General features: G+C 37.1%; 1 protein-coding gene across 3 annotated transcripts in view; it reads left to right on the forward strand.

Moving 5' to 3' along the window:
• CACNA2D1 (calcium voltage-gated channel auxiliary subunit alpha2delta 1) overlaps positions 1-20,670 on the forward strand; it is a 537,856-nt gene that overhangs the window by 449,457 nt on the left and 67,729 nt on the right. The window contains exon 13 of one of the 3 annotated variants that reach the window (XM_053553462.1): positions 14,488-14,561. The exons of the other annotated variants lie outside the window; for them this stretch is intronic. Coding sequence (XP_053409437.1) covers positions 14,488-14,550 — 63 coding nt within the window. The 3' untranslated portion in view covers positions 14,551-14,561. Of the gene's footprint in view, positions 1-14,487; positions 14,562-20,670 lie in introns of those variants that run through there. 3 annotated transcript variants of the gene reach the window in all.

Genomic DNA, 20,670 nt, shown 5'->3' on the forward strand with positions numbered 1-20,670 from the left:
GTTCAAGTAATAGTCTATGTTCTTTGTTGGCATTTGTGCAATGTTCGTAGATTCCATCTCAAGGAACTACTTTCTTTGCTCATCCATAAGAAGCAACTTGTCATTCATTCAAGTTTTATCATGAGACTGTTGCAATTCGGTGTCTTCTAGAAGATTGCCTCCTAATTTTGTTCTTTTCTATTTCCACCACATTTCAGCAGAGGAAGTGTGGTTACTTTCTCCACTGAAGTCTGAACCCTTCAAAGCTATCCATGATGGCTGGAATCAACTTCTTCCAAACTCCTCCCATGAATTAGCATCTAGGATTGTGAATACTTTCCAGGTGTTCAGTTTACTTTGCCCAAATCCATTAAAGCAGTGATTTTCAACAGCACACTGTGCCATGAGAGGATCTTAGGTGTGCCACAAAATTTTTTAAAGATAATTAAACTATTTTCAAAAGAAGCAAAGCACAGTATTTTTTTAACTTTTTTTTTTGTTTTGTTTTGATCAACATAATTTAAGGGTGCCATGGAAGTTTAACTGTAGGTTCAAGTGTGGTATGAGATTTTAAAAAAGGTTAAAAACCACTGCATTACAGGAATCACTACCTGTGACATTTATAGCCTTACAAAATATATTTCTTAAATTTAAGACTTGAAAATTCAAATTAGTTTTTGATCCATGTGCTACAAAATAGATGTTTTGTTAACAGGTATGAAAACACATTAATCTTGTACATCTGCTTCAGACTTTCAGATTACTAGATGCACCGTCAGTGAGTAAAAATACAGAATTTTGAAGGAAATCTTTTTTTCTTCTTAGTTAATAGGTCTCAATAGTGGGCTTAAAATATCCAGTAAACCATGCTATCAACATATGTGCTGTCATCCAGGCTTTGTTGTTTCATTTATAAAGTGTTAGCAGAGTAGATTTAGCATGGTTCTTAGGGGCTGCAGGACTTCTGGAAGGGCGAATGAACATTGGGTTCCACTTGAACTTGCCAGCTGCATTGGCCCCTGACAGAGAGTCAGCCTGTGGTTTGAAGTTAGACACTGACTACTCTTCTCTAGCTGTAGCAGTCCTAGATGGCATCATCTTCCCATCAAAAACTGTTTTATGAACATTTGAAACCTGTTGTTTATTACAGCCACCTTCATTGATGATTTTAGCTTTTCTTGGTAACTTGCTACAGTTTATCAGCTCTTGCTGCTTCACCTTACACATTTATGTCTTAGACATGACTTTTTCCCTTAAACTTCATAAACTAATTTTTTTTTTTATTGTTGGGGATTCATTGAGGGTACAATAAGCCAGGTTACACTGATTGCAATTGTTAGGTAAAGTCCCTCTTGCAATCATGTCTTGCCCCCATAAAGTGTGACACACACCAAGGCCCCGCCCCCCATTCTCCATCCCTCTTTCTGCTTTTCCTCCCCCCCATAACCTTGTCGTTAATTGTCCTCATATCAAAATTGAGTACATAGGATTCATGCTTCTCCACTCTTGTGATGCTTTACTAAGAATAATGTCTTCCACTTCCATCCAGGTTAATACGAAGGATGTGAAGTCTCCATTTTTTTTAATAGCTGAATAGTATTCCATGGTGTATATATACCACAGCTTGTTAATCCATTCCTGGGTCGGTGGGCATTTAGGCTGTTTCCACATTTTGGCGATTGTAAATTGAGCTGCAATAAACAGTCTAGTACAAGTGTCCTTATGATCAAAGGATTTTTTTCCTTCTGGGTAGATGCCCAGTAATGGGATTGCAGGATCAAATGGGAGGTCTAGCTTGAGTGCTTTGAGGTTTCTACTTCCTTCCAGAAAGGTTGTACTAGTTTGCAGTCCCACCTGCAGTGTAAAAGTGTTCCCTTCTCTCCACATCCACGCCAGCATCTGCAGTTTTGAGATTTTGTGATGTGGGATTATCTTTAAACTTTTCTTACTTACCTGTCTCAGCCTTCATAGAATTGAAAAGAGTTAAGGCCTTGCTCTGGAGGCGGGAATGTAAGGATGATCTTTTATGAATAGCAATAAGGCCATTCAACTTCCTTATCATATTTATGTTCACTGGAGTAGCACTTTTAATTTCTGTCAAGAACTTTCCCTTCACATTTACAATTTGACAAACTGTTTGGCACAAGACCCCTGGCTCTTGGCCTATCTTGACTTTCAACATTCCTTCCTCATTTAGCTTAATCATTTCTAGCTTTTTATTTAAAGTAAAAGATGCACAACCCATCCTTTTACCTGAATGTTTAGAGGTCATTATAGGGTTATCAATTGCTCTAATTCCAATGCTTAGAGGTCATTATAGGGTTCTTAATTGCTCTAATTCCAATACTCAGCCAAAACAGAGGTCCAAGGAGAGAGGGAAATAGACCAGGAAATGACTGGTTGGTGGAGTATTTAGAAAATACACAATATTTAAGTTCACTGTCTCACATGGGTGTTATTCATGGCACCCCAAAACAATTACAGTAGTATCACCCAAAATCACTGATCATAAATAACCACAGAAAGATATAACAATGAAAAGTTTGAAATACTATAATAGTTACCAAAATGAGACACAGAGACATAAAATGAGCACATGTTGGAAAAATGGTTTTGCTAGAATTTCTCAATCCTGATTTGCCACAAACCTTCAATTTGTAGCAAATGCAATATAGCAAAGTTAAAATGAAGCACAATAAAACAAGATATGCTTATAAACACATATATATGCATTTGTTTTAATATATTAATAACCTCATTTATTATTATATGTTAAAAGTGAGTGAAAGAGTATACAGACAGGGAAAGGTTATAGGTAAAAAATTAACCATATACAACATGTATGTAATTGTATATTCCAAGGGATGTGTGTATATAGTACATGTGTATATGTTTCTATACACACATACAATTACAAAAAAGAACAAGTTTTTTTTTTTGCTGTCTTCAATTATGGATTCAAATGCTTGTGGGTGTTTTGAGGAACCACTTTGAATAATGAAATTGGTCATGTTAATTGACTCTTCCTTTCCTTATACTTTTATCAGACAAAATAGTCTTTAAATCAAAAACTTCCATAATAGATAAAAAAGAAGGCTACATAATGATAAAAGAACCAATACATCAGGAAAATGTAACAAAAATATATCCATCTAACATCAGAGCACCACAATATATAGAACAAACTTTGGCAGAACTGAATGGAGAAATATACAGCAATACAATAACTGTGGGAGACTTCAATACCCCCAGTAATGATTAGAACATTCAGACAGGTGATCAGTTAGGAGTCAGAGGACTTGAACAATGCCATAGACCAAATGGATTTGACAGACAGAACAGTCCATCCAGCAGAAGCAGATAACACAATTCTTCTTAAGCACAGATGGAATTTTCTCCAGAATAGATCATGTGTTAGGTCACAAAAGAAGGCTTAACAAATTTAAGAAGACTAAAATCATACCCAATGTCTTTACTGATTACAGTAGAGTGAAATTAGAATTCAATAGCAGAATGAAATAGTTATTCTTTGCATATGCTATGATTGTGTATGTAGGAAACGCTAACAACTTCCCCAAAACCTGTTAGAACTAGGAAAGAAATTCAGTAAAGTTGCAGGATACAAAAATCAACATTAAAAAATCAATTGGATTTTTATACACTAACAACTACATACCTTAAAGGGAAATTAGGAGAATAATGCCATTTATAAAGCGTCAAAAAGAATAATGTAGCTTGGAAAAGAAACCTAAGGAGGTGAACAACTTGTATACTAAAATTTTTTAACACTGTTATAAAGGAAATTCTTCACAGAAGACAGAAAATAATTGAAAGGCATCTTGTGTTAATGGGACAGAAGACTTACTAAAGCAATCTACAGATTCAATGCAATCCTTGCCAAAATCCTAGTGACATTTTTCTTTTTACAGATATAGAAAAAAAATTATAAAATTTAAATGAAAACACAAATGACCCCCCCCAAAAAAGCCAAATAAATCTTGAACAAAAGAATGAAGTTAGAGGCATCAAACTTCTTGATTTCAAGATATATTACAATTACAAAGCTGTAGGCATTGAAACAGTATGGTATTAATGTAAAGACAGACAGATATTGTGACCACTGAAGCTGAATAGAGACCTCAGGAATAAGTTCATGGATATATGATCAACTGATCTTCTACAAGACTGCCAAAAATACAAAATGGCAAAAGGGCACAAGGGCTCATGCCTATAATCCTAGCACTCTGGGAGGTTGACACAGGCAGATTGCTTGAGCTCAGGAATTCAAGACCAGCTTAAGCAAAAGCAAGACCCCAATTTACTAAAACTATAAAAGCTAACCAGGTGTTGTGGTGGGTGTGTATAGTCCCAGCAACTTGGGAGGCTGAAGCAAGAGGATTGCTTAAGCCTAGGAGTTTGAGGTTTCTGTGAGCTTTGAAAACAAGGCACTCCACCCAGATGACAGAATGAGACTCTGTCTCTAAAACATAAAAATTAGAAAAGGAATACAAAATTGGGAAAGGATGGACTCTGCAACAAATGGTGGAGAAACTGGAAATCGATGTGCAGAAAAGGCGTAGACCCTTATCTGATACCAACACAAAACCCAACTCAAAATGCATTAAAGACTTAAATGTAAGACCTGAAATGTTTAAACTTCTAAAAGAAAACTATCACAGCCCCTATGGCCCTGGTCTCGATCACCACAGGAAGGAACCAGGCATGAGGCAGATTAGAAGTATAAGCTTGCAGGAGGTGGGCTAACCTTGATTGCAGGGTATCCCCGAGTAACCTCCGCAGTAGCCTTTTATTGAGACAGCAAAAGACAGGTGAGGGGAGTATTAGACAATGACTATGTGCTAAAGGATCACCATGGGCTTGGGCTCTTTCTCTGCAAGGAGCACCTGTGGATGAATTTCCACCCCACCCCCCACCCCCAGCTGCAAATCATCTTGCTCAGAGGTCGTCTGGCTCTTGGCATCCTCTACATTTCCCCCCTGTAGTGTATTAAAGACATTTCTGGATAGGCAAGGGAGAAAAATCTGTTGTTGGTTATTTCAGATGTTCACCTCACGGAGGAGCTTTCTTTCCTGCTAAGTAAAAGAAACAAAAGGGCATATAAGTATAACACAGAATTATGCCAACAGAACTAATCCGGGTATAAGGGAAACTATTTTAGCCAAACTAGGCATAGGAGAAAACATGTCCCCTTTGTGCTAATCACCACCCAGCTACGTGCTGTGGGCTGATTCGTAGAGACCATGACGCTTCCATGGGAAGTATTAACCACCATCCGAAGTTATGTTAGGTGGGGAAAGGGCTGTACTGAACTCAGACCCTTTCCAAAGAGCAATATAACTTTAAGTAAATATCATGTGCCCAGCTGAAACAGATAGAAATCCAACAAGTGAAATTCTCTTACTTGGCCAATACCAGTATAACCATTACCTCCAAGTCCACTTTTTGAGGTCTTTTTTTGTCATAATTTTCAAAGGTTTAGAAGATGCATACTAAGCTTACCTGGGGCTTGTTATTCAGCCCAAAATAATGAAATCCTGTATCAATCTTCCCACTCTGCATAGAAGCTTCGACTGCATCTTAGAGAATTAAGACGCTGACCACACTTCACTGCTTCCTGCTGATGCTGGGAGGTGATATGGGAAAGGCAGCTAGAGTTCCCACAGAGAAGATTGATGCAGGGTTTATCTATTATGAAATTACCTAGGCTCCAAAAATCAGGGTCCTGTGAATAAAAGAAAAGTTAGCGAAAACAAATTTGTTCAGGTGTTGACAATGTGTCCTGCTCCTGTAGAGGCTTAATCCAGTGGGCTGGTAACCACTGCTTCTCTTGATGTTCTGTAATAATATGGGCAAAACCTCGACCCAATGCAGTACATAACCAGGCTTCCACTCTGACATGTCAGGTTTTCTATAAAAAAATAGGTTGTTGTATTGGAGAGGATGGTAAATGAATGAGAGATGTCCAATAGCGTTCTGCAGCTATCTTTCCGTTGTTGCTGAGATTCAGAAAATTGAGAGTGAAAAGAGCTCTAGTGAGCATGTACTTAGGACGATTATTCAAGAGGAGGATATTCTCTCCCCATCTGTTTATCTAACATATCTTTCAATGTTTTATGATATTGCTCAATGGCTTGTCCTTGAGAATTGTTAGGAATACCATGAGATAATTGAATATTCCAAAAAGATAGGAAGGTAATTTGTGAGTAGAATAAGAAGGTGCATTGTCAGTTTTAATAGATGTAGGGAGACCCATAATATTAAAGCACTCTAACAAATGTTGAATGACATGGTGAGTCCTTTCTCCTGGTAAAGCAGTAGCCCAAGAGAAATGAGAGAAAGTTACCTAAGAATGATGAACATGTTTCAGTCTACCAAAGGATGAGACAATGGTCACATCCATCTGTCATGTCTGATTCGCTGCTTCTCCTCTAGGGTTGGTTCCCTCCGGAAAGGGAAGTAAGTGTATCCTGGAACAAGAAAGGCAGTTAGAAAGAATCTGTTAAGACTGAGTTATTGTAAGTTGAAATTTCTTATGGAGCATTTTTGCATTAGCATGTGTTTAAGAGTGAAAGGTAGAAGCTTTTTGAACAGTACCAATAAGGGCCCGATCTATTTTTGCCTTCAATGAGGTCATTGGACCCGGTAGTATGGTGTGTGCTCTGATAGGAGTTATACAGATAGGGTGAGCACAATGCCTTATAAGTGCCTGAATAGACTGAAAGAGAGAAGAAATCTCATCAGTGGAAGTGATGGTTGCTGTTTCTATCTTTTTAATAGCTATGCAGACATACTGAGAGTCTGTGACCACATTTCTTGTACAAGGAAAGTCTTGAAGTAAAATAAAAATAGCATACATTTCATTTTTTTGAACAAAGGTATAAGGACTTTGAACAACTTTGAAAGTATTACCATTTGTATATCCAACTTTACTGTGCTTGCTGGCATCTGTGTAAAAGATAACAGCATCTGAAATTGGAGAGTCTTTAACAACATAAGGGAGAATCCAAGAAGTAAGCTTTAAAAATGGAAATCTTTTGTCATTAGGATATTCATTAGTAATTGAGCCTATACAGGATGCAAAAGCAATTTGCCACAATATCGATAATTGAAAATTGAGTTGAATTTGCTTTTCTGTGAAAGGAACAATAGAATAAGGATCATAACCTGTAAGTTGGCGAATTCTATTTCTACCCTTAGCAACCATTTCACAAATTTTACCTAAGTATTGTTGTAATTTTTGTGTAGTTCTGTTCAAAAGGAACAGCCATTCTAAAAGAATATCTACTTGATAAATAACTCCGGTTGGCGAGTGACTAGTGGCTATAATTATTAGCCAAATGGGAAACTCTTTTTCAATTAGTTGCAGTTCTTCCTTAGCTTCCAGAGTGAGTGAATGAGGACTATTTAAGTCTCATGGTCCTTCCGGAATTTTGAAAAGATTAGATGAAGCATAGGTTGCAATTCCTAAAATAGGACGTAACCAATTAATGTGACCTAATGTCTTTTGAAAATCATTTAAAGTAGACAGGGAATCCAATTGGAGTTGAACATGTTGTGGAAGAATTTGAGTTTGAGTCAATTTATATCCTAAATAATTATAAGGAGCTGTAGTTTGCACCTTTTCTGAAGCAATTTGAAGACCATAACACTTTAATATGCATACAGCTTTTTCAAACATTTCCTATGAAACCGTTAAACTCTGATGTGCCAATAAGATGTCATCCATATAATGAATAATGTAAGCTGTAGAGTATCTCCTTCTAAGACTCTGTAATGGTTGATTGACAGTATAGGACTATTCAACATACCTGGTGGCAGAATCTGCCACTGATAATGCTTAGGAGGCTTCTGCTGATGATAGACAGGAACAGAAAAGACAAAACGTGGTCGGTCTTCAGGATGCAGGTATATGGTAGAAAAAACAATCCTTTAAGTCAATAACATACAAATACCAATTGGAAGGAATCATAGAGGGTAAAGGAAGTCCTAATTGCAGGTGTCCTATGGGTATAAGGGTTTCGTTAACTTTACGAAAGTCACTGAGCATTCTCCAATTGCCTGATTTATTATCAAAAAGACAGGGGACTTCCGAGGGCTGGAAGATGGCTCCATGTCCTTGCTCCAATTGTTCCTACTACTAATTTTAAAGCATCCAGTTGTTCCATAGTTAATGGCAACTGCTCCACCCACACTGGATTACTATTCTTCCAGGATAACCTGAGAGCATATTTTGGGGCAGTGGCCTTTATGCTAAATCTGACATTTGCAAGGAATTAATATGAGGGGATGGAATGGTTATCACAGCATTCCATTGCTGGAGCAAATCACGACTGCATAGATTAACAGCAATGTCGGCTGTATATCATTGGATTTGAGCTGTCTGCTTATCGGGCCCCAAGCAGGTCAAAGGCAAAATACTGTGAAAGATTGCATCTAGAGTTCTGAAGCCAACAAAAGTAATATCAACAACTTGCTTTGGCCATTCCCTGGGCCACTGAGTTAGTCATAACCGAAACATCAGCACCTGTGTCTAACAGGCCTTTAAGGTTTTATCCTTAATGCGCGACAAGGGTAGCAATTGAGCAATCTTTTGTACAGCTAAAATTTGAGGTGGTTTACCAAGATCATGATCTATATTTCCCCTAAGTAACTACCATCAATAACACCTGGGTTGAGGAACATTCCCTGAAATGCTAATTCACTTTTCCCGAGCAATAATCCAACAGTGCCTAGGGGCAGAGGCCCACACACTCCTGTTTTCAATTCTTTAGCTCCCATACTGGGAAGCAAAAGGACATTATCATATGCCGGTAAATCCAAAGCAACACTGCCTCAGGTGGCATGTAAAAGAGACTGAACAGAGTGAAGTTGCTGGTGAATGAGTACATTCTCAGACCCATATTCTTTGCCTGTGGGCCCCGGGCTGGGCCTGCCTACTAGTTTTCCTGCGGTAAAGGTGTTCCTTTTTTACTGAACTGAAAGCCACACTCACTCACCCAATGGGGTGCTTTCGTACACCTGGGACAACCAAGGCGTTTCCATTTGCTAGAAATCTTTTGGTCATTGTTTTTGCTATAAATCTGCCCTTTCCAACACTCTTTTCTGCTGTGTTCCAATTTCTGCAGTTATGACATTTAGGACGGTACGGACTGACCCCTTCTCAGTGGCAGCAAGTAAATTAACCTTGTGGAATTCCGTTCCTATATCAGCACATGCCTGTATATATTCCTCTAAGGGAGCATTTTGTGCTCTCAAAGGTCGCAAGGCCTTTTGACACTCAGAGTTAGCATTCTCAAATGCTTAAATTTGGAAAAGCATGTCTCCGAGCTCTGGCTGGGCAATGGCCTTATCGACTGCAGTTTATAATCAGGCTAGAAAGTTGGTATTAGGTTCATTCCCCAACTGCATTATCTTAATAAAAGATTTAGAGATATCTCCGGAAGCCTGAACCTTTTCCCAGGCCCTAAGACAACACAGGCTTGTCTGGACTATGGCTATGTCATCATACTGAAGTTGATTGGAAATCCCCAGCCACTGGCCAGAACCAGTGAGCTGTTCTGATGTTATAGGGACTCCTCTCTGCTGGTTTTGGCAACTCATCAGGTCAGCCTCCTCCTTCCACCAGGTTTTGAACTGTAAATACTGTCCAGACTCAAGAACAGTTCTGGCTATCATGTCCCAGTCATAAGGAATGAGCTGCTGCTCTTGTGCAAGCCCCTGTAACAGACCTCTAGAAAACGGGGATTGCATACCATACTGTGCTCTGGCCTGTTTCAAATCTTTCAGAACCGCAAAGATAATCATATGGTGATCAAAATGTTGGCCCCCTTGAGGGTGTTGCAGATCAAGGAGGAATATCAGTGACCATAACCCCAAAGTGGGGTGGAAAAAGCCCCAAAGTGTCTTCCCACTTAAAGTCACTGGTTTTACGCCCTTCTAACATAGCCTTCATAACAGTAGTCACACGCAGTTCATTTACATAGGGAGGTGCTGAGGGCAATATTGGATGCTCTTAAGTCGGCATTTCTGATGGTGAGACTATTTACCCAGTCTTCCAATTGTTTGATCTGAGCAGCCATAATGGCCACAGAGGTAATTCCTTGCTTATTTGTGTCTGTATCCCAGTTCTCCTTACGTCCAGATTCCCACTGAACCTCACTTTTCTCCTCACTTTCAAATTCTTCTTGATCACCTTCTTCCTTAGATTCTAATTCTCGCAACTCCCCAAACAGGAAGTTACCCATTGTTTTCTCTAAATGTCTTTGCTTATTTACCAAAGACCTCACTTACTCTGAGAGAGGTTCCCTAGATTCTAGATTGGCCAAAGGTTCCACTTGCCCTGAGTGGAGTTTCCCTTTGGACTTCTTCCCACTGTCTCCCAAAGGCCTCACTTACTTCTGAGTGTCACTTTCCCCTTTGGTCCATGTCCTTGGTGTCCTGTTGCGTCCTGCTGAATCCTGCCGACTACTCCAGATGTCACAGTCCCTATGGCCCCTATGGCTCTGGTCTGGATTACTACAGGAAGGAACCAGGCATGACGCGGATTAGAAGTACAAGCTTGCAGGAGGTGGGCTAACCTTGATTGCAGAGTAGCCCTGAGCAACCTCCACAGTAGCCTTTTATTGAGACAGCACAAGACAGGTGAGGGGAGTATTAGACAATGACTATGTGCCTAAGGATTGCCATGGGCTCTGGCTCTTTCTCTGCAAGGAGCACCTGCAGACGAATTCCCCAAGGGTCCACCCTCCATCTGCAAATCATCTTGTTCAGAGGTCGTCTGGCTTTTGGCGTCCTCTACAGAAAACACCAAGGGAAAGCTTCATGGCATCTGTATTAGCAATGATAATTTCACAGATAAGACTCTAAAAGTACAGGCAACTAAACCAAAAACTTACCCAGTGGGACTACATCAAACTAAAAAGCCAATCATAGAAGGTACAGATGCTGTGTGATTTCACTTGACATGAGAATCTGAAATTCACAGAATCAAGAGTGGCCAATGGGGAGTTATATGCATCAGGGGGCATCGATTTAGGTTCAATATGATGAATAAGCTGCATAGATCTGTGACACAACATGGGATTTTATAGTGAAAAATAAAAACGTTGCATATTTAAATACATGTTAAGAAGGGAGAGCTCATGTTAAGTGTTCTTACCATAGTAAAATTTTTAAAGTAGAGAAAAATTATGATATCCTAAAAGATAGGTTGATGAGCTTAAGAAAAATATCTGAAAACTACTCTTTGAGTCTTTCCCCAAGCCTCTTTTTTGGTGCTAATGTGGCTGCTGAATGCTTCATTTACACTCATTTTTTATCCAGATGAGTCAGAAGTCACACAGAACAACTCACGTAGCTCTGATGAGGTCCAACCAGAGAGGTGATGAATGAAACTGCAGATACACAATTTAATGAGGCCCAAAGGTTTGAGAATTAGAACAGATGTTTGGTTTTGTTAAATGCACTACTCTTGGGAATTAATCTATCTGATTATATGTAGATAGGTACAGCTTTATAACTGAATCCATGTTAATCCCCTCACACAGCTGTTCCAAATTAAAATGCATTCACTTTATAATCTTTACCTGCAGTAATGCCATTCCTTAGGGCTCACCCATGCATACAACACCTCCTTACAAATGGTGCCAAAAGTAGAATGAACTCTATCATGTAGTCCAAACAAATGAGTAACGGAAAAGTAAAACCAGACATAGAATTGAAAGATTATTCCCATGGCTAGCAAAATTAAAAATATTTGATTTTCTGTAGAATAGTGAAGGGATTGCTTAGCAATATGTATTTAAGATTGCCTAGCCAGCTAGGAAATAATTCTCTGATTCTTAGCTTAATTTTCAGAATTAATTTCCAAAAATTAAAAGATATTCAAGATTAAATACAAATTTCAAAATAATAAGCAAATTGAATGAGAAGCACAAATGAGAAAAAAATGTATGCTGGATGTGGAATAACTTTCAAAATAAGGAGTACAGTTTTAAAGTGCATTATTAATGCTCTTATTTTTCAATTATTGACTTTAAAAATGATTCAGTAATGATTTCCTATTACAGAAAAGTAACCCATAGTTTACTAAAATCTAAACCAAGTCTTACATAGCTGACTATGCCTATGTGTTTTATATAGTGAGATTGAACGTTGTCAATTATGTTTTCAAAAGAGGGTAGGGAAAATAATTAATTGCTATCTCTGCATTCTCTCTTCCTGGCTTCTCCATCAGGCAAAAAGGAAGCTTTAGGATAGAAATGTTTCAAGTTACAATAAGGAAGGGCATTTAACTTGTAACATATTTAATTCTGTTTGACAAATCAATTGTTTCTAAAAATTTTCATTTCAGATCTTTTGGCATTTATATCAGTTTCTAAGCTGTAGAATAGGAGCTTCACTTTTGTTCACAAAAAATAAAAATTTGTGTTGGAGTTACTATGTAGCTGAAAATAATAACTACACTGTAACCCTGACCCTGCCAATAGAGGTCATCAATTTAAAAAACATGTGACGTGAGTGTGTTTGCATATGTGTATATGTGTGTGTTCTTGTCTCTGACAGCATTTATTTCTCTTAAAATTCATGTTGTCTATTCATTTCCTAAACTAAGAACTATCTTGCCAGGTACGTCTTCTTAAGGGTTGAGTAATATCACTTTCATGCATTTTACAGTGTACTTAATTTAATACCTAAAACAAACCTAATGAAACATGATGTTAAGTGCGACTTTAAGCACAGTGTGTATTATACAACATAGGCTTTATGTTCTGTGCAAAAATAAAGCACAGAAGGTGCACCTGACTTTCTAGGCAAAATTTACTACCCAGAATTGTGATTGCTTATTGTTTGTGTTAAAACATTATGTCAAAAAAGGTACACTATTCTGTGTGGCTTTTTACTCTGATTAAGAACTTTTCTTGCAGGTTATCTTCTCAAAGGAGTTCTCCTGAATCAAACTTTCCAGGCTGTCCCTTCCCCTGATATCTCCTTCATCCTTCTGTGTGTCAGCACATTCTTCCTTCTTAGTTGTCTTTTACCCAGATCACTTTCATTCTTAGTTCACTTTTTGTCTTGAATCTTCTTCTCTGATGCAAGGTCTGTGAAGCAGGGGCTACGCATGTTTGTAAACCTACCGGTGAATTCTTCAAGGGTAGCACAGTCCTTGATGCACAGTAGTTGCTCAATGTCTGCAGGCACATAGGCCATGTCAATACAGAGTAAATATGCAACAAATATGCTCCTAACTGTAACCTATGAGAAATTTGTGAAGTTAGAAAAAATATATTAGCTTTGTTCTTCTTTTACACAGAAATCATGAAAAATAATATTCACTTATTATTAAAATACAGAGTAAAATTGATATAAATGTTCTTGCATGTAGTATATGTCATCATGAACTAGGGTATGTTGAAGTTGATCTTAACAAACAATTGTATTGAGGGCACATTTCCTTTCACCCTAATCCGTCTAAGGCGTAGTTTTTCATGAGTATTTGCATTATCAGTGTCACTGAAGTATTTGGCACTAACCAAGAAGAACATCTGAAATAAATCACTGTATAATTCATATTCTGACCTCTCAGCTTATGGTACTTTTTATAGAACTACAAATTGCTTGGAAATGCAGTGTGCCCACCATAGCTTATTCTTCCTTTATCAAGTACTATAAATGTGTATAATGAAAAAAGGAACCTAAATTACTAATTTGCAATCTGATGAGGATGATTCATTGTTGTTGTTAATAAGTTAAAATATCATTATAATCTTAAGGCATGCTTTTATGTTATGTACCCAAATGTAAAACATGGAAGAAATACCTGTGTGGCTCTTTAAGATCATGTATTCAGGGTGGGTGCCTGTGACTCAAGGAGTAGGGCACCGACCCCATATACTGGGCGTGGTGGGTTCAAGCCCAGCTCCAGACAAAAACTGCAAAAATAAATAAATAAATAAATAAAAAAGATCATGTATGCAAAACTTATGTAACTACTACACTTTATTTTCCTTTTGTAAAAGTATTATTTTATGTTTTCCTTTTGTTTGGTATTATTTACTTGAACAAATTCAATAGGCATTGATTAAATTCTTGCCTCTGTCAGACCTTGGGAAATATCATATAAGACATCTTATATGGCCACTATGGCATTTAGATAATATTCTAATGCCCCTTTTCATTAGAGTTTGTTGTTAAATATAATAAAACTAGCCAAATTTATTTATCTGATAAGTTATTTTAAGTTCTTTTTGAGGCATGAAAGGCTAAAGTCCCACTAATGGAAAATGTTACCATACTGAACTTTTTTTTTTTTTTTGAGACAATCTCACTATGTTGCCCTCAGTAGAGTGCTGTGTCATCACAGCTCACAGCAACCTCAAACTCTTGGGCTTAAGTGATTCTCTTGCCTCAGCCTCCCAGTAGCTGGGAATACAGGCACCCGCCACAATGCCAGGCTGTTATTTTGTTATTGTTGTCGTTGTTTTTTAGCAGGCCCTGGCCGGATTCGAACCCACCAGCCCCGGTGCATGTGGCCGGTGCCCTAACCACTGAGCTATGAACACCAAGCCCATATTGAACTCTTACAGTTTGACTACAGAAGACAACATTACAGAAATCATCATTATCATCATCATCTCTGTTATCAAACCTAACATTTATTGACCTTCTATAATATAAATGCTGTATATTTATTACTTCATGTATAACTGGAATAATCATGATAAAAGTCATCATCATCATCATCACTACCTTCCCATTTTGGAAATAAGAAAACCAAAGTTGGAGAAGTAACTTGCTGAAAGTCATACAGCTACTAAGTGGCAGAGTCGAGATTTTAAATCATCTGCAATCCAAATTCCATAACCTCAAATGGAATGTGCCTGGCTCACCATCTGTCCGTCTCTTTCCCAGGCAGCCCTGTGGCTGCACTAACCGTCACTGCCCACCCACAAGTCTTCAGGCCAGATGGCAAGACTTTTGCCCCTAGGGATGTGGTCCTCAGAGCGTCAACAAACCAAGATGGATTGTGAAAATTTTGCAGTTGCAGTACCTTTCAGATCATCAGGCTTTATAAAATAAATTGAGTGCAAAAAGTGAATTTGGACACCTTTATTTATTACATAATGCTATAAAACCAGAGATGTGAGCTACTCAAATGCTTGGATTCTGGTATCTCTGAATTATGGAAACCGCTGTAGAATTTTATCCTAAAATACTTAGTCCAATCTAGTATTGTCATAGGCTTAATGCCAAAAATTTTAGTACACAGAGTAGATTAATAAAACCCATCTCTGACATCATTTTTCTAACTTGTTTCGATAACTGAAGTTTTTATTTTAGTTTTATTGGCTTCTTTTCTTCATAGACTCATTTCCATTATTCTTTGGAGATTTGCCTATTGTAAATTAAACTTGAACTCTGAGTAACTGATAATTGTTGAGGTGACAGTTTCCAGTAACTGGGTTCTGCTGGGAAACAAATTTGTATGGCTTTTTAAAATAGGTTGACCCCGTGGCTTTGGAAAAACTCTTAATTGAAGACAAGTATTTTGGTCCTCAACAACAACAACAAAAAAATAAATAAATAAAAAACAGATTAGCAGAAGTTAACAACTATGGCATAAAACTGTAAATCAGTTGTCTATTATAAAGAAAAAATCAGTAAAACATTAATACATTTTAAATAACCACATTTCCTATTAATTAAAAATTTTCTCTAATCAACTAAGCCAGGCTGGTGGTATCAACTTTGAATTATTGTAATTAGAGTATTCTGGTCAGAGAAAAATTAGTTTTTTCAACAAATTAAAGTAAAATTATATAACTTTATAACTAATAATAAAACCTACTTTTAAGTGTAATTTTAGTACATCTGCTTCTGAAATTACTATTGCATTTATTAATATGTTTATATAATTAAACATGTCAAAAATTAAATGAATTAATTTTTATTTTTGGAGTAATACAGTACATAAATGATATAAGTTCATTAAATATACTTTACTCTGCTTTAAAAAATTTGTTTAACTTCAGTGAGCATATCTGCATAATATTAAATTAAAAGATTAAGAATTTATTCTGATACTAGTATAGTGAAACAGCCAAATAACAAAATACAAGGCTAGCCTAGATGGCTCTGCTCTCCTCAGATAATGGAACAAACTGATTTCTATTTTGAGGACACCAAAGTTTAGCTTAGATTCCTCTGGTAAAAAGTAAAGATCACTCATTTGTCTATTCACTCTTTTTTTGTTTAGTATTTATTTTCACCTATGAGTAAGATACTACAATAGATGCTAAATTGTACAATCTTGGAACTTTTTGAAGCCCATTCCAACATTTATTCATTACTAGATTCCCACGTTATTTCTGTCAAAGACTTGGGTTTCAGCATTGTGAAAATATTTTCTCATATGTGACTCTAGGATGAAAATTTCATAAAGCAAACATTTTGAAATCAGAGCCTTCCAAAAGCATAACACATTCGTTGAGAAACATTAGCTAGACATTTCTAGGAACATTTTACTCAGAACAGAAAATTTTCAGCATGCATTTGTTACATGATAGCACACTTGTAAATGTACTATGAGGCATGAATAAAGGAATTTTTCTTCTGTAAAATTGACTCTGCCTTGATACAGACATGATCTAATGTAAGTAATTTGCTTAAGTGAGAGTTTAGGTGAAATGTTTAGCTTGTGAGACTGCCAATGATATATTTCAAGTTTTTTTGCATGTCATTTTGTTTTTATGAATGACAATGCAAATACACCAATAAATACAACTGTGCAAAGACACATCTTTGAGAATGTGGTTTGTTTTAAGCTGTGCATATTTTAAGGAATTGCTTTATTTTTCCATTTCTACAAAAATATGGCTAGACAAGAACTCTAAGTTTTAAGTAGTGAAAACCATCACAAGAAGGGGAGACTAGTAACCATCTCTGTGGATTTGGAATCTGGAATTGCAGTTAGTTCACTGACTGTCCCACAGGGTGGCAGTAACACAGTGTGGAATGGAGCCATCTACATTTGCAAGGGGGAAGTTAGCGTAGGCAAAGATTTTTTTTTTAATTTCATCAATTATTAATGTATATGCACTATAAAATGTACCGTTTGATCATTTATGAAATCCACAAAGGTAACATTCTCATTACATAATTAGCTAAAATGTGTAAAGCAGAATTCAGCACATTTGTGGCATGTAGCAATGAAATATTTTTACAATGAAAAATATTTCATTGTAAAAATAAAGAAGGAGTGTAAAGTATTACAAAAGATTTAGTAGTTGGTAATACAAGTCACTAAATTTTGAATGACCTATATTAAATTTTTTCTCCATAAAATATGTATGTATATATGTAAACTCATATCAGAAAATTCTTTAGTCTTTTTTTGTTTTTGTTTGTTTGGTTTGTTTTATTATGAGACAGAGTTTCACTTTTTCACCTTCTATAGAGTCCTCTGATGTTACAGCTTACAGCAACCTCAAACTCTTGGGCTAAAGTGATTCACTGGTCTCGGCCTTCCAAGTAGCTAAGACTATAGGCCCCACCACAGTGCGCGGCTATTTTTAGAGACGGGTTCTTGCTCCTGCTTGGCTGGTCCTGACTTCAAGCAATCCACACTCCTCAGCCTCCCAGGGTGCTAGGATTATAGGCATGAACCACCACATCTGTCCCATATCAGAACATTCTAAAATAATCTATATAACTTACAAAATCATCAATGCTTATGTGTCTGTGTGTTTTGTAAAAACATCAAGAGGACAATAAGCATCTTAAAGTTTATTAAATATTGTAATGGTATGGCAGGTGCATAAATTATAAAAAGGACATTGCACATGTAATTTTTATATTTTAGTAACCACTGGGAAGAAAATTTCAAGAAATAGTGTTTTTAAAAATCTCTAGAGTAATAGGGGCGGCGCCTTTGGCTCAAAGGAGTAGGGCACCGGCCCCATATGCTGAAGGTGGCAGGTTCAAACCCAGCCCTGGGCAAAAAAAAAAAAAAGGTTGGGGGGGGGCTTCCCTCTGGGCAGCGCCTGTGGCTCAAAGGGGTAGGGCGCCAGTCCCATATGCTGGAGGTGGTGAGTTCAAACCCAGCCCTGGCCAAAAACTGCAAAAAAAAAAAAAAAAAAAAAAATCTCTCGAGTAAGGCTAATGAAAATTGACAAAAGGGGTATAAACTACACATTTATAATTATGAGAATGATTCTGTCAGTTAATGCAGCTTACATTTAAGTGGCCAAGGACCTAGCTGAGAAAAATAACAGAGAAAGGCAAAAAAAGTTTAGCATGTCTAACAAATTATAATTAAATGTGACAGAATGTATACTTCCACAACAAGCCCTGACCTCAAATTCTTTAATTTTGACAACCTCTGAGGACTCCATGTGGGAAAACACATGGGAATTAGGCAAAACTTTTGTGGTGAAACAAATATAAAGCAACAAGTGCTATTTTACTATTGTGTGTGATTTTCTTCCTTTTTGTGTGTGCTAAGTGTTTAGTTGAGCTATTTCAATTGTAACATCAGTCAAAATAATCATACAGGTTAGGTCTCAATGTAGCCTCTATGCTATTAGGAATGCTTGCCTTCTGGAGACACATATATAATAATTCATTCATTTCTTTTTAATGAGAGGTATTTAATAAAAGATATTTTACTAGAACACTGTGTAATAACAGGAACTCCCAGACAAAGCTGTGCCTTAACTGGCAAATTTGAGGCATATGTTTACGTATTAGTTACGAAGAAGATCCCCCTATGCTTTCTGAAGCATCTGGATTTTTTTCCTGACCTGGACTCATGCGATGATTGTTTAAGGTATGGCAGTTAGTGGTTATCAGTTAGGGTGGTCAATCTGCTTACAAAATTATTTCTTTTTAGGTGGGACCTCAGTTATAATATGATCTTAACACTAGATTGAAATATACAGACAGACCCCAAAATGAGCCAATTGAAGAATTAAAGAAAATTAATTATACTCATTATATTTTGAGTGGGAATTCCTGCAGATAAGAGGTAAATAGGTAGATTGAGTGAAGGAGAGAGGGAGGAAGGGAGACAGAGAGGAGAAAAAGGGTCAACCATTAACTTAGAACCAGTCATTTGTCCTTTCGAGTTGAAGTGTTTAAAACTCAGATATGTTCACCAAATAGCCTCTTACGTTACTAGCTAAGGCAAACTTGGGTGACTTAAGGGTGGCTCACATAAAATCTTACAAGTCAAACAGCGGCATCCCTGATGTGTAGTTTGGACTCAGGGATTGTTATAATATCCTCTGTGTGGCTAAGTCCAGTGAAAGAACACAGAACCACAGAACAGAGGTGAAATCATCAAGGTCTGTGTTCTGGAATTATGTGCAAAAGTTACAAGAGAAAATAGTTATAAAATATCAATTCAATGCCAGGCACAGGGGCTCATGCCTGTAATCCTAGCACTCTGGGAAGCCAAGGCAGGATAATCACTTGAGGTCAAGACTTCAGGACCAGTGTCAGCAAGAGTGAATCCTTTTCTACTAAAAGTAAAGAGAAAATACGTAATAGCTGAGTGTGGTGGCATATACCTGTGGTCCCAGCTACTTGGGAGGTTGCAGCTGATGAGGCCACTGCACTCTAGCCATGGTGACAGAGTAAGACTCTGTCTCAAAAAAGGTCAATTCAAATAATCAACATGAATAAGGAAAAAAAACTGTTACTGTAATTCAGATAAGAATTTGAAATCATGGAAAAGTGATTTTCTGCGTGTCTATCTTTAGAAATAATTACAATGTTGAACTTCAAATATTGAATTACTTAGATAACTGAATTAGTAAAAAAAATCAGTACATGTAAAATAGCTATTTTGTTAGTTATTTGTTGACATCATTCAATTTGTATTATATACTTTAATACTATTATTTAACTTCAATGGCTTTCAATAAATATTTGAATTACTATAATTTTGGGCGGCACCTGTGGCTCAGTCGGTAAGGCGCCGGCCCCATATACCGAGGATGGCGAGTTCAAACCTGGCCCCGGCCAAACTGCAACCAAAAAATAGCCGGGCGTTGTGGCGGGCGCCTGTAGTCCCAGCTACTCCGGAGGCTGAGGCAAGAGAATCGCTTAAGCCCAGGAGTTGGAGGTTGCTGTGAGCTGTGTGAGGCCACGGCACTCTGCCGAGGGCCATAAAGTGAGACTCTGTCTCTACAAAAAAATAAATAAATAAATTGAATTACTATAATTTTAAAACTCAGTTGAATTTTAAAATATTTACATACTTATAACGTTAGAAACAGTCAATATTTTGATTGTCTTTAAACATCGAGGAGCTTAGAATATCTGTATCTATATCTGGATATAGATATAGATGCCTATATATGTATATATCTATATAGATAGAGATACAGATGCCAGCCATCTTTTATGGAAAATAAGTAATGTACTAACATCATAGTAATATGTATGCATCCTAAATATTTCCATGGTATGAAAGTAGCAGAACCATTACTAACTTTAGTAATCTTAAGAAACTAAAAGTATAATTACCTGTCTATATGTATTTTTATCTCCATATCTCCATATACTATGGATAGAGAAATGTATGTATTTTATGCAGTGACTGGATGTGTGGGTGTATTTTCACCAGGTGAGACAGGTGAAGTTAGGTTGGATCTAAAGGATGCATTT

The sequence above is a fragment of the Nycticebus coucang genome, chromosome 11 (assembly GCF_027406575.1).
Source record: "Nycticebus coucang isolate mNycCou1 chromosome 11, mNycCou1.pri, whole genome shotgun sequence".
Taxonomy (NCBI): Eukaryota; Metazoa; Chordata; class Mammalia; order Primates; family Lorisidae; genus Nycticebus; species Nycticebus coucang.